The following is an 18084-nucleotide window of genomic DNA, read 5'->3' as shown; positions in this document are numbered from 1 at the left end:
ACATGTACCAGTGAAATCAATACTTTAATAAACTTAAGAGTACTAAAGAAAGGAATTCCGGGCTTCCCTGGTGGCGCAGTGGTTGAGAGTCCGCCTCCCAATGCAGGGGACACAGTTTCGTGCCCTGGTCCGGGAAGATCCCACATGCCGCAGAGCGGCTGGGCCCGTGGGCCATGGCTGCTGAGCCTGCGCGTCCAGAGCCTGTGCTCCACAATGGGAGAGGCCACAACAGTGAGAGGCCCACGTACCGCAAAAAAAAAAAAAAAAGAAAGAAAGGAATTCCACTGCCCAAGAATAATATGGTAAAATTATCTGTGAAGAGTCAATCATACCTAAAGAAGGAGGCATGTTTAGAGCCCTTATGTTGGCAGCAGATCTGTTGTTAATTTCACAATTAGAATTAACTGATCTCCCATCTCTATTATTAGAAACACACTGTGCATTAGAATTACTATTTACTTCATTCCAGGTGGCAGCTACTTGTGGATTTCTAAAAGAAAGAAAACAACTTGAAGTTATTTAAGGTAAAAAATACATGTAATAATAAAAAAAATCAAAGTTTTACAACTTTTGATAAAATAATTCCAGACTATGAACATCATTGGCTATTTCCCCATTTAAATTCATCCTCTAAATAAACGGCTCTTGCTTTTCACTAACTTCTCCTATTCACACATTTAAGAAGAAAAACATCTAAAAAAATCAAAATTACAACCAAAAAAAAATCAAAACTACACCTAAAAATAAAGAGGTAGGAAAATGAAGTTACGTACTTCTTATGATTAACTTTTAGTTGATCTAACAAACAGCAAATTTACTAAACTACTGTGTTCAATACTTCCCTATTTGTTTTTCTTTATAGAACAAGTAAGAGTACACTAACCAAAACAGCAGACTTACAGGAGAAAAGCTTAAATAAAAGGCAAACAGTAGGCACTCTACTGAGGTTTCTTTTGTTTCATATTAAATGTATTGTTAGGCTGAATATGTTAGAAAAACAACTTAAAAAAAAGTTCTTACCGAATGTTAGTAACAGGTTCAGAATTTTCATGCTCGGAATCATATTCTGACTCTTCAGTTTCTTCTTCTTTTGTGTTTTCATTTACAGCATCTGTCATCATATCTGATGTTTGCTCATAATAATGAACTAATTCTCTTAGCTCATTCAACCTCTTTCGAACTTCATTTAACTTCCTGATAAACAACAAAAACATTTATATTAACACCCATTTTAGCAAAATAAAGCATACACTATTTTCATACAGTAGCAGCCAGCACAAACAAAATTTAAACCCAGTCAAATATCCAGGGGATGTGACTATAATGAATGTAATTTCAAGTATAGGTTATTCAAAATCTCATCACCTTATTTACTTATGTTGTGTTACGGACAAAAGCATAAGAAACCCTCTTCCAAGTGTTCACTTTAAGCAGGTATAGATGTTAACATCTTAAGTCTCAATGTCAAAAATATTCCTATGTTTCTTAATAAGTATCAAAAATGTAAAGTACTAAATATTCCATTAAAATAGGACCTCTTAGGCAAATCAGGTATGCAGGCATTCCTGAGCATTCACAGAAGGTTCCCAATTTGTCTACAACATATAGAGATCTACCAGTTACCATACTATATAACATGTTTACCAAAAAGAATAATTAGGCTGTTGAATTTTTACTGAGTCCCAGGAATTATGCCAATGTTTTCTAATCCTTAAAACACCTTTATGAACAAATATATTATGCCAGGTGAAGAAAAAGAGGCTTAGTGAGGGTGCTATTTGTCCACAGTCACACAACCTTGTGAGATACAATTCCAGGGCTGTCTGACTCTACAGCCTGGGCTCTAAACCATTTGAATACAGAAATCTTTTAACTGTAGTCCCTTTATTTGGAAAACAGGAATACATTAGCTATAGAAATTACATGTTACTACAATGTCACATTTCTCTAGGACAACTCAAAGATGCACATATAACACACACACTTATTCTACCACCATACCACTTAAGAATGTTTATCATATCAAATTAACTCAGTTTTTCCAGAATTTTCAACAAAGAAAAAACCCCCAAGATTTATCCCCATTATTCAATTCTAATCTATGTAAACAATGTTTGTAGAAATGTTTTACTGGAGTTTTTCAGTTGGATTTAGGTGGCCTTCATTTTCACTCTGATTCTGAGAAACCAGAGAAGCAGCAGGATAAGGAACAGATGATGTGAGGCTATTGGATTCTCCATTGACAACTGGTGTTAAGCCTACAGGAGCAGAGGGAGCTGCTGTTGTACTTCTCTGATCCGCACTCCTTTGTGGGGAGGCTGAAGAAGGCACAACTACCAAAAAAAAAAAAAAAAAAAGACCAGTTACCATAAATAAACAAATACAGCATCAAACAACACATTCATAGTTGGCTCAGACATAGAAAAATAAAAAGTAAAAGTCATTAACATCTTAAATCCTGCAGCTTTAAAATGTGAAACTTAAGGATATAACCAGGCCACTTGTTTATTAACATGTCTTTCAACCAAACACAGTTAAAACAGAAAGGAAAGAATAAGGAAAGACAAGATGGAAACCAACAAGAACTACGATATTCTACCTTGAGAAAGTAACGAGAGTACTCCTCTGATAAACGTGGTTCCAGGTTAAGTTAAATAGAGCCACTGCATATGATGTGCAAGCACACCATCTACAAATCTTTACAGGGCAACCCTAGCTGATTAGGTCCTTGAGAATGTTCCAGTCCAGAGGGATTCTATCTGGTCTCCAAGATGGAACTTTTCTTGTTCCAAAAGATAAAGCAAAATTGTTTAAGTGACTGTGGTACATAATACCATGAATACTACTCAGCAATAAAATTTTCTTATTAGATGATGATTAATCTTCTAAGACAGCTCTTGAACTACATTTTAATTACTTTTCTGTCCACACAGATCAGACAAAGATATCTTATGCTTTCATGGGTAGTAAATGAAGACTAAGAATCTTTGTGCTTCTCTCTCTCCTACCAGTTTATTTATTTTTTTCTTTATTTCTGGCTACGTTGGGTCTTCGTTGCTGCGTGTGGGCTTTCTCTAGTTGCAGTGAGCGGGGGGTTACTCTTCGTTGAGGTGCACGGGCTTCTCATTGTGGTGGCTTCTCTTGCTGCGGAGCACAAGCTCTAGGCACGCGGGCTTCAGTAGTTGTGGCTCACAGGCTCTAGAGTGCAGGCTCAGTAGTTATGGTGCATGGGCTTAGTTGCTCCACGGCATGTGGGATCTTCCTAGACCAGGGCTCAAACCCCTGTCCCCTGTACTGGCAGGCAGATTCTTAACCACTGCACCACCAGGCAAGTCCACTACCACTTTAAAACTATCATCATTTATCTCTTCCTCAGTGACAATCGTCATTTGTTGCTCACGTTATCCACTGTTACAGCTGGTTTCCAGTAGTCTTTTCTCTCTATTCCTTGACTGTTCTACCTTTTGCTCTGCTTTCACTCTGTTTCCCAGAGAAATATACGATTTTTTAGTCATCAGTAGACAGAGTGCTACTTTAATTATGTGTATAAAACTGACCACAAGCCTTTGAGTACAACTTTGGAACAACTAAGTTTTTCTTGGCTGTGTTCATCTGTTTAGGGAGGATGGGCACTGGGATTAGCTTCTACTCTAGAGGAGGCCGAGGAGCAGCACAAGTCAGGGAAAAGGAAGGAGCACGTCTCAGGGCAGAAACAGTACAGTTCTTTGAAGGTGGCAGACAACTAGGGTGAAGTACAGGGATCCAGAGATGATGTTTCTATCCCTGTCTGTTCTTCATTAAGACAACATCTGGAATGCTAAAGAATAATGACCAGTTAGGGTTGACCCTACTGATTCCAATACCCAATGCTACAGCTCCTACTACCAACTGTCTGAGTAAGAGGCAGGGACCAGGCTTGGGAAGGTAGGTGGCCAAGTGAGGACTAGTAACTGAATCTGAATTAGACAAAGGCAAGTAATCTGTAGAGCAGAAAAGACAGTTCCTACAGTATAACTAAGATGACTATTGGCTTTCCTATAATAACTAGTACAATCAGCCCTCCATATCCAAGAGTTCTGTATCTGCGGATTTAACCAAAAGCAGATAGAAAATATTCAGGAAAAAAGAAATTCCATAAAGTTCCAAAAAGCAAAACATGAATCTGCAGCATGCTGGTAACTATTTATATAGCATTCACATGTATTAAGTATTGTAAGTAACCCAGAGATGATTTAAAGTGTACTGGAGGATATGCTTATGTTACATGCAAATACTATGCCATTTTAGATAACGGACTTAAGCAGCCTCAGATTTTGGTGTCCGTAGGGGTGTGGGTGTGGGTGTGGGTGTGGGTGTGGGTGAGGGTGCTGGAACCAATCCCCCATGGATACTGAGGGATAGTTGTATAACTCTTTAACTAGTATACCTAGGATGACTATATGCCTTTCCTAGTCCCACCTGAGATAACTATTTATGTATTTTAAAAAATGGGAAGTGTTTGGGACTTTCTGTACTAAATAAGTTTTTCACATCTCAGGTTTTTATTGTATAAATACTTTCTAAATCTGTTTCATAGTTTTAAAATCAAAGTACTAATTTGGTTTAGCTTTTCCTTAAGGAAAAATTTTGGATATGCGAAAAAGTGCAGTATTATTATGTCAAAGTGTCTAACAGTTACCTTCTCTTATACTTTTCCCTTATTTAAAATCCTACCGGGCTTCCCTGGTGGCACAGTGGTTGGGAGTCTGCCTGCCAATGCAGGGGACACGGGTTCGAGCCCTGGTCCGGGAAGATCCCACATGCCGTGGAGCAACTGGGTCCATGCACCACAACTGCAGAGCCTGTGCTCTAGAGCCCGCACACCACAACTGCTGAAGCCCGCGTGCCTGAAGCCCATGCTCTGCAACGGGAGAGGCCACGCGGTGAGAGGTCCGAGCACCGCAACGGAGGGTGGCCCCTGCTCAACGCAACTGGGGAGAGCCCGCGTGCAGCGGCGAAGACCCAACACAGCCAAAAATAATAATAAATAAATAAATTTATAAAAAATAAAATAAAATCCTACCAATTTTTCAAGCCCAAATTCATTCTTTTCCTTTTCTGAATTTTACAGAACAGATCTACCATCTATTTGGCTTTACCATACATTGCCTTGTTACTTAAAAACTTTTCACATACAAGTCCTATTTCCCCACAAAAATTATAATTTTCTTGAGTAACTATGTATTTATTCATTCACCAAATATTTACTAAGGAATTATTACATGTTGGCATATATACTTACGTGTCCTCTACCTAACACTGCTTAGATTTACTTACAGGATGAATTGTTCAAATGCTCATCTCGAAGTGTATGAAGTTCTCCAAGCAGCTTGTCCATTTTTTGTTTCTTTTCTTGTAACACTCTCATTTTGCTAAAAAGCTGGACTTTCTCATCAGGTAAATGCTCTGAAACTGATGGATTTCTGCTCTGAGAAACCTCCCTAGTTAATGAAAGACTTTCTGCTTGTCTTCTATTATCTGGAACAGGTGGAGGCTTTAAAAAAAAAAAAAAAAAGAAAAAAAAGAAAGATTAGGCGATTAAAGCTTGCAATCTCATTTTAAAAATGCATAAATTGGGCTTCCCTGGTGGCACAGTGGTTGAGAGTCCGCCTGCCGATGCAGGGGATACGGGTTTGTGCCCCGGTCCGGGAAGAACCCACATCCTGCGGAGCGGCTGGGCCCGTGAGCCATGGCCACTGAGTCTGCGCGTCCGGAGCCTGTGCTCCACAACGGGAGAGGCCACAGCAGTGAGAGGCCCACGTACCACCAAAAAAAAAAAAAAAAAAAAAAAGCATAAATAGGGCTTCCCCGGTGGCACAATGGTTGAAATCTGCCTGCCAATGCAGGGGCCACGGGTTCGAGTCCTGGTCTGGGAAGATCTCACATGCCGCGGTGAGCCACAACTACTGAGCCTGCGTGTCTGGAGCTTGTGCTCCGCAACAAGAGAGGCCGCAACAGTGAGAGGCCTGCGCACCGCGATGAAGAGTGGCCCCCACTCGCCGCAACTAGAGAAAGCCCACGCACAGAAACGAAGACCCAACACAGCCAAAAATAAATAAAATAAATAAATAAAATTTTTTAAAAAATGGATCATATATTAAAACAGCATAAATATTCTCTCTCATTTTTTCTTTTGACTGCACTGGGTCTTCGTTGCCGCATGCAGGCTTTCTCTAGTTGTGGCGAGCGGGGGCTACTCTTAGCTGTGGTGCGCAGGCTTCTCACTGCAGTGGCTTCTCTTTCTGTGGAGCACAGGCTCCAGGGCAGGCGGGCTTCAACAGCTGTGGCATGTGGGCTCAGTAGTTGTGGCTCGTGGGCTCTAGAGTGCAGGCTCAGTAGTAGTGGCCCACAGGCTTAGTTGCTCCGCAGCATGTGGAATCTTCCTGGACCACGGATCGAACTCGTGTCCCTTGCATTGGCAGGTGGATTCTTAACCACTGCGCCAACAGGGAAGTCCCAAAAATACATAAATATTCTTTATAAAAAGAGATAAACATTAGTGTAGGTTGTGCTGGTCGGTAAGTATATATGGCTTTCCTATTCCCAAATTATATACATACTATTCCCTGATGTGCCACCATATCTATATAACAGTATATATATACTGTTTTATAGACACACATAACTACACAGTGGGGATTCACTGGATGTTATTAACTGGATCTAAATTAAGTGCTAGAAATGCCATATTTTATATAGAATAAACCTTCAAAAATCTCATTCTCTTGCCATCTTTTTAGAACCACAATCATAAACTTTAACTTCTTAACCTATCAGTTTCTCCTACCACTTCTTTGCTACTAAAAAAGAAAATTTATGAAACATTTAAAAAATCCACTAAGGATTAGGGAATCATATAATGAGTAACCAGCACTGAGCTTAGTCAAATTTTAGTATTTTGCCACATTTGCATCAATTCTTTCTTTAAGAGAAATATATTACAGATAATGGCTAAAGCTTTATACATAGAAATCCTGACCCCATTACTCTCTTGAGATAACCACAATCTGGAATTAGACACCTACCATTCTCAAACGTATTTTTATTTTGTAATACCTATGAAGGTATCCATAAAAAAAAAAAATACTTGGGGCTTCCCTGGTGGCGCGGTGGTTTAGAGTCCGCCTGCCGATGCAGGGGACATTGGTTCGTGCCCCGGCCCGGGAAGATCCCACGTACCGCGGAGCGGCTGGGCCCGTGAGCCATGGCTGCTGAGCCTGCGCGTCCGGAGCCTGTGCTCCGCAACGGGAGAGACCACAACAGTGAGAGGCCCGCGTACCGCAAAAAAAAAAAAAACAAAAAAAACACACTCTACACATTTTAAAACATAAGCTAAGTGGTATCCTTCTTAAACTTGCATTTTCATTCATTACCTCTGGTTCATTTCCTGTAATCGGTTACAGGATTTCACTCTATGTATATATCATAACTTACTAATCCATTTTCCTGTTCATGGACATTTAGATTGTTTCTGCTTTGCTATTAATACAATGCTGCCATGAACATTCTTGTATGCATCTCCTTTTGAACAGGGTCACTAGAAAAAACGTACTAGATATTGCTAAATAACTCTCCAAAGTAGTTAGATCATCTTCTTTCATTTAAACTTGGGTCAGCAGACAGAAGATAATGCATTGTCAATTATACCCATTTCCAGTGGAAGGTACTAATTCACCCTTTCTCACTCAACAGACTGAAATTTTGCATTTATATCATTATTTACAAAGGTCATCAAATTATAACACTTACTAACTCTGAAATTAAACTTAAGAACTTCCTTAAAATTGTTAGTAAAACATTGCAAAAGCATAGATTCACACTAACTTAAGTTTAACAGTTGTGACTATTAACAATCTTAAAGGTGAAATAAGAATGCGTCATCTAGGAGCATACAAAGGGGAAATTTCACTAATCACTTCATTCAAAGTAGATATTTCCTCTAAATTAGTGTTTCCCAAAGCATAGTCCCGAGACTTCCAGCACTGGAATCACATGGTGGGAAGCCCACCCCAAATGTATGAATCATAATTTTGGAGGTGGGGGGATCCCACTGACCAGAAATCTACAGTTTTTAACAATCATGCCAGGTGATATGTATGCTCAGTAAAGTTTGAGAAGCACTGCTTTAGTTAATGTGATTTTAAATCCAGTATACCAAAAAAATGAAGTTACCTGAGAATCACGAAGCTGATTATGAAAACGCTGAATTAAATCATTCAATTCTTCATTTAGTTCAGATGTGATACTGACTCCAGATAGGCTACCTGTAGTTTCTGTTACAGCTGGAAAGGAAGTTAACAACTTTCATTCAAGCAAATAATTTAATAATTCATTAAAGCAAATAAATAAAAAACAACACTTTAACTTCTGAGACGCTAAAAAGAAATTTGGGGGGAAAAAAGAAATTTAAAAAATCTCAACGTAATTTGAAACTAGTTAACCCTCAGATTTATCTGTCAACCAATCATTTTATGTTTCCACCTAACCTGAAAATAAAGGGACACTCACAAAACTCTAGTATAGTGGTTCATCTTTTTCTGTCCCAACATTCAAGGAGGGATACTGTTACATCCCAATTAAGGATAGTGACTCAAAAGAGTCTGGGTGTGGGAAGGTCCACCAGGTTGGGTTGGAGGCGTGGCGGGCAAAGTGGTTCGTCTGAAAAAGCACAGCTAATTCTGACCAGTCTCAATCCCCACCTCCCCAACAGAATCAGTGTTCTAGTACAGGGGCTGGCAAACTTTTTTTAAAGATTCAGATAGTAAACATATTAGGCTTTGTGGAGATATAGTTCTTGTCTCAACTACCCAACTCTGCCACTGTGGGGCAAAAGCAACTATATACAATACATAAACAAATGGACATAGCTATGTTCCATAAAATCTTATTTCAGGCAGTGGGCCAAATCCAGCTGGCTATATATAGTTTGCCGACCCCTACTGTAGAACAGATAATTTATTGAAGGAGTTGCTTGTGATACAAGTCATACTAAAAGACCAGTTTTTATCTTCCTAAGGCAGTATTCTGATGACAATTTTCATAATAGTTACTCTGTATTACTCAAACACCCCATGCTTATCTTTCCAGCTCTAAAAGAGACAATGACTATAAACTGTTTCTGTTTTGAAGGAAAATATTAGCTTTTTCAATGAGAAATTAGAATTACAGGGCAGGGTAGATTCCCATGTATCCAGTCCAAAGTACTTGGGGACAAAAAAAAGCAATTACAGTCTAGATAACACACAACTTGCTAGTTAAATGGTTAAAGGAACACTCTTTCCCATGACAATTATGTTGCCTCTCTTATATACCTAAAGATTACTGTAAGTTTGTTTTTCATCAGTATTCTCCTGCAAAATCTCATAAATGCAAGAGAAAATCTGTTTTCAATCATTAACCTAAAATTCTTTTTGAAATAGTACATAAAATAAATTCAAATTTTAACTCCTGTTTATTCTTCTCCTGGTACTTGTCTCATAATAGTACATTAAAAATAAAAAAGAAAGAAAGAAAGATTATCTGCTTACTTAAAAATAAAGGTTTATATTCAGAAATAGAAGACCCCTGACCTGGAACTCAAGAAATCTGATTCTACTAAAATTCCATATAAGCCTAGGCAAGTCACGAGTTCTGTGTTAGAGTTCCTTCTCTCTAAAGTGAGAATTATAAAAAAAGCCCTGGCGACTAACCTACAGTTTTGTGGTGATCAAATGAGATGACGTAAATATAACTATTTGAAATAACATAACTATCACAAGAAAGTCTCTGAAATCTGATACTCCAATCTTGAAAAATATTTTAAAAGTTGGTCATTAACCGAACTGTATTTGTCATTGTTAAAATATTTTGTTTTTTCCTAAATCTAACAGCTAATGATACTTTGAATTTTGCAAGGGAAAAATGGGGATGAAAATTTGCATATTATATACTATTATATACTATACCACATATATTCTATACGACTATATAATTATTACAAAAGAGTAAGTTACTTGCAAGTCATAAAGTTCCTTATGAAAATGCAAAATTAAATTACATATAACAGTGATCAGAAGGCTGAGCCAGTGGGCTAGGTGTGGACAACACGATAAATTGAGTAACAACAGGGTAACCACAGTAAGGACCTAAAATGGAGAGCTCACAGGAGATAAATTATTATTAGACTGTAATGACAGACTACTAGAAAATATAATTTGGCTTTAAGTTTTAATAAGTAACAATATGTTTTCAACTTAATGAGAAATTAAACACGTAGGTTTGCCAATAACAAGACAAACTATAAAGTTAGACTCCATACTAAAGAATTCAATACAAAGGATGGGGAAAGGTTTCTTAAACAAGATCCCAAAATACAAAACTTAAATCACTAAGATGTATACTTTAAATATCTTATAATTTTATATGTCAATTATACCGCAATAAAGCTGAAATTTTTTAAAAAATGAAAAAAAAAGAATTCAATACAATTTCCATCTAAGTGATACATGGGTATGAGGGAAAGAAGGAGAAAGAAAAGAACATTTCTGAGTCTCAGGGAGACTGGATAGGATATAAATTTAGTTCAAAGGAACTAGTGCATACAATTTGATACCTCACTACTCATGTCAGAAGCCAAAGAAGCTTACATTTATTCACTGTCTCACTTAAGGTTTTAACCCTTCCTTGGCAGGCAAGCAAAGTACAGCAATCCTAGTTAAATAAAGTACAAAAGGCAGAAATATAAGCAACAAGAGCCCTATAAATTTGAGGTACAAAAACAGAACTACATCCTGTCCCTTTTACCTCTTAAGGGTACTCTCTGATGAAAAGGAGAGCGAGCTGGCTGTCTGCACGGTACAGTATGATGGCCAGGAGTTGTCCCTGCAACCTTTTCTGCATAACCAGAGAAAAGCACAGGACAGGGTAAGCCTCACATGTAGGTTTCTAAACTAGACAACAATCAAGATCTAATTATATAATAACCAGCATCCACCTTGCAATCATATCATTATTTATTGAGCCTTACTTATAACAACATTCTAAGATGGTGGCATACCAGAATCATCCATCACAGCAATAGCTTGCTCTGCCTTATGCTGCAGAGCAAGAAGAGCAGCTTGTCGTCCCTGCAGAGCTCTCAGCTGCTCCTGCTGCTGTAACATCCTTTTTAATAAATCATGTTGTTTCTTCAAATTTTCTATCTCTTCCATAGGCTCCTGCTGAGGATCTCTGGCCTGAAAAATAAGACCAACAACGCTTATATCTTTTAAAATCCATGTTCCTATTTCAACTACCAACGGCAAGGTACATACATAGATAATAAATTAGTATTAAATATACAACCCTAGATACAGACTTGAAAGAAAAAGAAGAAAATGATGACACAGAGACAGCCTGTCATGTTAAGAATTAGTTAGGTAATTTCAAGGTAAAAGACCATATGCATATGCTTAGCATGAAGAATTAACAAAAAGAAAATAAAAGAAAAGGCATACAAAAAGGAAGACAGGAAGGCCGACACACACACACACACACACACACACACACACACACACACACACACAAAAGAATGAGGGATCCAGGCCACACACACACACACACACAAAAGAATGAGGGATCCAGGCCACACACACACACACACACACACACACACACACACACACACAAGAATGAGGGATCCAGGCCACACACACACACACACACACACAAAAGAATGAGGGATCCAGGCCACACACACACACACACACACACACACACACACACACAAAAGAATGAGGGATCCAGGCCACACACACACACACACACACACACACACACACACACACACACAAAAGAATGAGGGATCCAGGCCAGGCCTTACAGAAAAGGAAGAGCAGATCATACCAGGCTAATGCCCTAAAAGTAGCCCTGGAGAAAGAACAGACTAAAAAACTCTTCTGCCCCATTCCTAGAAGTGATGTTTAAAAACCAACAAAACAAAAACAAACCAACTATTTTCTAACTACGGATGGAAATTTTTAAAATATACTTTTTATTTGATTATTTGATGTGAAAGGCTTTAATTTACTTGCATCACTTTATATTATCATACAGTAAAGAAAAAATATTATCTTTTGCATCAAAGATATCATTACTATTTTTTCTTTCAAAAGATGCTCATTTAATGCTGAGTCTGAGGACATAAATTACTTTGAAATTCCCCCCAAAAGATAACATTTTGCCTAAAAGAGGAACAGATTAAATAGGTGCCACTTATAAGGAATTATAAAATTTTAAATGTTAATCTTAAAACTATTCAAGTGTAACCCAACCAGAAAAAATAAAGTCAATTAATCAAAGAGAGAAAGTTAAATACAACCTGGAAACAATAAATAAGACAAATTATGCATGAACTGTATACCATAATGGTATTTTTCATCACTGATTTGCCTTTTAAAAAATTCTGTATCTTAAAAGTTTAATGATTTTAGCTAATATTTACATAAAATATTTCTATTAACTTAGAAATAGTCAATTTTAAATTTGCATTGCTACCAAATTGGAGACTTTAAATGAATGATCTCCCCTGGCTCTGAGCAAAGTTAACAAGGAAAATAAACCTCAGTGATTTCTTTTCAAAGTAAAAATGAACTGATCTGTTCTCCCTATGTACATTTGATTCCAAGAAAAATTATGGAGAACACAGATGGCTCCAGAGAAATTCTCTTCTGGGTAACATTCCTTAACAATACTTTGCAAAAACCTCTTCTCTTTACCTCCCCAAGTAGGACTCATTAGTACTGTAAATAAGAATGAGTAACTGTGATAACTTGGCAAGCAATAAAAATAATTACATGGCTCAGAATTAAGAACTCAAAGAAAGGAAGCTCAAATAGGAAGTAGAAGACTACAGTTAGAATGTTTGATGTAGGTATCAGAGAAGCCAGGTCAGTGCTCTATCCAGGACTGGCCAACTAGACTTTATGAATATGGAAGAGAAATAATGTACCTTGGTTAAGCTAGTATTTACTGGAGACTTTCCAATAAACTAAAGCCATTTTCAAATCAAGTATAATTTACCCAGTTCTCTCCCATCTTATACAAGTGGAGTTACCTAGTTAACATTACATTCATTCCTATGAAAATTCATCTTCTTAGTTCTTGCTCATTTCAAGACTATTTACATCTTGAAAAAATAATTTGAAGGGTGAGAGATAAGTATCAATCTGAGATAGGTAGCCATCTCAGATCTGATCCAAATTAATTTCATCAAAGTCACTGGTAAAATATAAAACCAAACCCAATCAGGTACAGATTTCAGTGGAACAACTTGGAGAAATCTCTCCAGGTTGACATCAATCAAATACTCCAACAAAGCATCAGTGATAAATGACTAAGAAGAGAAACATTACACAAATAAGGCAAAAAGTCATCTAGGAAAGAAGAAAACCATCAAGAATGCATTATCTCCATCTAATTCATAATCCTCCCATCTCAAAAATAGTTTAGACCTCAAGCTAACCTTAAAGCTATCTAATTTTGAAGAACTTACTAAACAATTTAATATTATGGTTTATTACCCTTTAAAATGCAAACTTTTAAAAAGAACTTTAATCCTTGTTAGTCACATTTATTTGCAAAACTTTGATACTCTAATTATAAAGAATTCTGAACTTCAGATTTTTCACTAATCCAAAGATGAATTCCCAACAATTTTTGAAATTAGTGGAGTTTTATTACTGCTTAATAACTTTTCCATCCACATAAATAACATTTCAGACTAATAATTTGAAAAGATGAACTGAGGGAGGTGGGTGGAACTACAATCAAATATAAAGAAAGGGAAGATGAGAAAATGGTAATAAAAATACCTGGGGATAAAAACATGGCAAGAAGATGGTGCATGGAATAGAAATCCAAAAAAGGAGGCCAGGACTATATGCATCCTTCAAACACACAATTTCATTTAAACGTTTTGAGTCACTTTCAGTAAGTACATTCTTAGTTTACAAATTAAAAAAAATAATAACTTAAGCATGAAATCTCGAGTTGCATACAGGTAACACATTTCAGAAAACCCTAAGTCTTCCTTTCCTCTACTCCACTGATGTTCTTCCAATAATTCTTCATGGATCCAAATATATTTTTATGGCTGAAAAGTACTTCAGTTAATATGTATTCTAAGTTTTGTCATCTGAAAGGTGAGAAACTATAAGCCCAGAGAAGATAAAGCTGTGATTTATCCAATATCACAGTGAGGGGAAATCAGATTCCTAAGTTCTAGGTTAGTGTTTTTTCACATCATACTATCTGCCCCAAAATTACATCCATAGACTATGTCTTCTGTATTTAAAACTATCTCTGAAGAAGCATAGTCTAGTTTGGGAGACAAATCTAGCCCACATGAAGTAACTAGAAATGATAAAAACGATAGCAAAAAATGAGTAGATGGTATTTTTAAAAGCTTATGAATGCTCTAAGAGCTGAGATTAAGTGTGGGGGAAAGATGAGTATGGGAAAACAATGAGGGCATGGGTATTCAGGGAAAGCGCTTTTTAAAAATTATGCAACGTCATCGTGTCTATAAAATATTTCATAAAATGGACTCTGCCCTTGTAGGCAACTCAAGAATATCAATTATCTCCTATCAAGCTGCAACTCACAAGGTTGCTTTAAGCTCTGAACCTCAGTTAAGACACCAACTTTTTTCCCTAGTCTTCTAACAGAATACTACATTTTGAAAGGATGTTAAGGAGGGAATGAAGGTAGGTGGGGAGAACAACAGATTCTGCATAAAAGAGAAAGAATAAAGTCAGTCAGTGGGAATTAGGGTTTTTTCTAAGAAAATGAAATCATTTTATGAACACAGTACTGATAGAATTACCCTAGGATGGCCCAAAGAATCAAAAGATTAAAAAGAATCAAATTAAAATAAACTCCAGAAAGAAGTTCAAGAGAAAATAATATTTATAAGGACATTATTCAAAGAAACTTAAAACAGAAAAGTGGTTTTTAAAAGCAAACCTAATGCCTTAGGGGAAAAAAGTAAAACTGGAAGATGCTATGCTGCAGTAACTGTCAACTCAAGTTCTGTTTGTCACTATTCAGAAGACTTAAGAAAGGAACATTAAGTTCCAAAGGATCTATTTCCCCCCATTCACTTTCTCTTCTCCAATGCTAGTAGTTTTAAAAATAATCAGCTACTTTACTATTCTGTTGAACTGGGACACCTTTTGCTTAACACTTTATAGTAAGATCACTATAGCTGACTTCAAACTATATCTTCAAACTCTTGTGGGAGAGCGGGGAGACACCATAATATCTAGAGGTTAAACTTTGTCATTTTTAAACGCCACAAAAATATAAAATATGTACATAACAGAAAGGAAAGCCTAATCCTAGGTAATAAGCTAGTAATAAAACATAGGAAATTGGTCTTATCTATACTCAATTATTAAAATAGTACTTTACTCCTGTCAAATATGAGCACTTTTACAAATGCCATTTTTTTCCAAACTGTTTTAAGTAGAACTACACAAATAGTTGTCTTTAAACGTTTCCTGAGTGTCTTTATGCAAATCATGGAAAATTAAAAGAAAGAACATTTACAGCAAACTTTGGAGAAAAAAGTAGCAAAAACATCAGGAAACAAGTCAACTGGATAATTTTTTTAAAAACAGAATGGAAGAAGGGATTTCCAATGGGAAGAAAAATATAAACAAAAAAACACTAAAAATATTGGGTTGGTCAAAAAGTTCGTTTGGGTTTTTCCATAGGATATTAGGGAAAAACCCAAACAAATTTTTGGCCAACCCAATATTTCATTATTAAAAAAACAGGAAAGCTAATTGCTTGCTCTATTTTTTCTTTCTTTAATGAATGACTACAGGAAATAAGACAAAACTTAAAAATACCATCTTAATCCATGAACACAAATATCAGAAACAAAAGGCAACTAATGGTCAAGGTTTAAGAATGTGTTATATTTTGAGTTCTCAACAGCAAAAAAAGGAAAATGGATTAAGTTTCAAGTCCTTTGTTAATACAAATTAAAAATAGCTGCCACACATAATCCATGGAGCGGAGAATAAGAAAGCAGAAAAGGAAAAAACACTAAGGGACAGCATTTTACTAATGCAAATTACAGTACAATTAACCATGTTAACGTACATATTTAAAAGTTAATAGCAACAACAAAAAAGAAAATAAAGGAGAGGAAATATGAACAAAAGAGGTGCTCATTTAGAGACTTCCCAAGTTAATATTGTGAAGTATACCTTTGAGGGAAATCCACGTTTTCGGCTATATTTCCTATTAGGCCTCAGTTCCCTGTCATTCTGAGGAGGTCTGTCACCTTTCCCTTTTGGACTTGTTGTAACGTCAATGTCTGAAACCTGTTCTTGTGAAGCTGAATTCCCTAGTTTGTCCTCAATGCACGGCCGAATTCTCAGACTAAAAGATGCCTCCTTTATTAAATAGTGTAACATATTAATTTCTTAACACAAACTCCTGTTTAACATATAAGCCAGTCTTGTAAATAAATATAAAAAATTACAAGTCCATCTTTCAGAAAATCAATCCACCCTCCCCCAAGTGGCAATAAAACTTTAAGTTAGACTTTTAAATTCCTATAGACTAGACTCTGGGCTTATTATAATTAAGTGAATATCATATCCTAGGCAATAAGCTATACAACAATTGCTGAAGCATATTTCAACATTTACTCTGCTGTTATTAACTTTCAAAATTTCCTGATTTAATGATATGAAAGAAATTCTCATCATGGGGAATATGATACACACTAGCATATAAGTTATAATAATCATCTATATCATTTCCCACTCCTCTCCAACAGAATTCCTTTACCGACATGCCCCAACCCTTCCACTTCTGCTGGAATGAAATGTGAGAAAGAAATTAGTCCCAGCACCACTGTAAATAGAAAAACAATTTCCCCGCAGTAGAATCCATTCTTCAACAACCATTTGGATCAAGCCCTCTGAGCATCTCCTGGTGAAAATAATGGAGAGAAAAAAAATTCAAATTTCCTCTTCAAATCAGGAAGGGCAAGGAAGAGAAAGGAGGCAGACAGGAAACTATGCAGGTCAATATTAAAAGGAAACAAACCCTCAAATTCCTAATGCTGAATGGTACTTTGGAACATACCTCGGACACAAAAGATACACGTGGCTATCCTTTCACAAGAAAGGCATTACTGATAACAGACTTTCAAGTTTACTAATGCATGGTTGTAGGTTCATCTGCTAAAATTAAAATGCTTAAAAGTATACTAGTTTCATACTAACTTCTACAAACTAAGTTTATTTTATAAATCTTTCCTCAAAGTTCTGTAAATTTCTGATTATTTTTCCAAAAGACAGTATTTTGATACATTCCATTTTGCAGAGTCAGAATTTATAGTATTTTTCTCACTGGAATAAATCCCAAAGTAAATGCTACCCTGTCCCATTTTCATCTCAATTTATCAGTCGCCTGGTTTTGCTTCCGTTCTAAGCTAGCCTGAGAAATGAGAATCCTAACAGCCTTAAAATGGTTCCTCAATGGGAAATTAACTTGGAGACTCTTCCAACAGACGACATGCTAAGCAATGACACTGTACTTATAGCTCTTACATCCACAATGAATTTTAACTTTCCCAATGCTTCTTAAAATGAGTAAAGCTGTGCTTAATGAAACAAACTAGAAAAACCAGGTTTCTGCAAATTGAAGATCAGATATTATTAGATTTAATCAACCATTAAAACTATTTTTAATGCTAATAAATAAAACTTTTAAACTTCCATGTTCAAAAAGAATATATACAGCATTAACAATCTGAGGGTTTCTTCCCTGAGATAAACTTTTCATTAAGAAATGCCTACAAAAATATCATCGTGAAAAACGGGGGAAAACTTTATATCTTCATTTCCAGCACTTTAATTACTAAAAAGCCGCTTACCGTGGTATCTGAAGCCTCAGACTGCACATCTATGTTTAGCGATGTGCTCTCAGCTACAGAACCAGATCCCACAGCTGAATCTATAGTCCGAACATCCTCCTCCTCATTTTCTCTAGCCTGAAATATTT

At 36.5% G+C, this 18084-nt stretch overlaps 1 protein-coding gene across 25 annotated transcripts in view; it reads right to left on the bottom strand.

Annotated features, from left to right (window-relative positions):
• The window catches only part of PCM1 (pericentriolar material 1), an 88668-nt gene that overhangs the window by 53942 nt on the left and 16642 nt on the right, over positions 1 to 18084 (bottom strand). For 13 of the 25 annotated variants that reach the window (XM_049704137.1, XM_033400654.2, XM_033400653.2 and 10 more), the window contains 9 exons: positions 17957 to 18073; positions 16275 to 16463; positions 11075 to 11252; positions 10822 to 10911; positions 8212 to 8321; positions 5317 to 5533; positions 2132 to 2333; positions 1021 to 1194; positions 333 to 490 (listed from right to left, as the gene is read on the bottom strand). In XM_049704137.1, the coding sequence (XP_049560094.1) occupies positions 333 to 490; positions 1021 to 1194; positions 2132 to 2333; positions 5317 to 5533; positions 8212 to 8321; positions 10822 to 10911; positions 11075 to 11252; positions 16275 to 16463; positions 17957 to 18073 (1435 nt within the window). The remainder of the gene's footprint in view (positions 1 to 332; positions 491 to 1020; positions 1195 to 2131; positions 2334 to 5316; positions 5534 to 8211; positions 8322 to 10821; positions 10912 to 11074; positions 11253 to 16274; positions 16464 to 17956; positions 18074 to 18084) is intronic. The other 12 variants (XM_033400674.2, XM_033400679.2, XM_033400675.2 and 9 more) reach the window with 5 other exon arrangements.

Source organism: Orcinus orca, chromosome 21 (genome assembly GCF_937001465.1).
Source record: "Orcinus orca chromosome 21, mOrcOrc1.1, whole genome shotgun sequence".
In the NCBI taxonomy this organism is placed as follows: domain Eukaryota; kingdom Metazoa; phylum Chordata; class Mammalia; order Artiodactyla; family Delphinidae; genus Orcinus; species Orcinus orca.
This window is presented reverse-complemented; position numbering and strand designations above follow the sequence as displayed.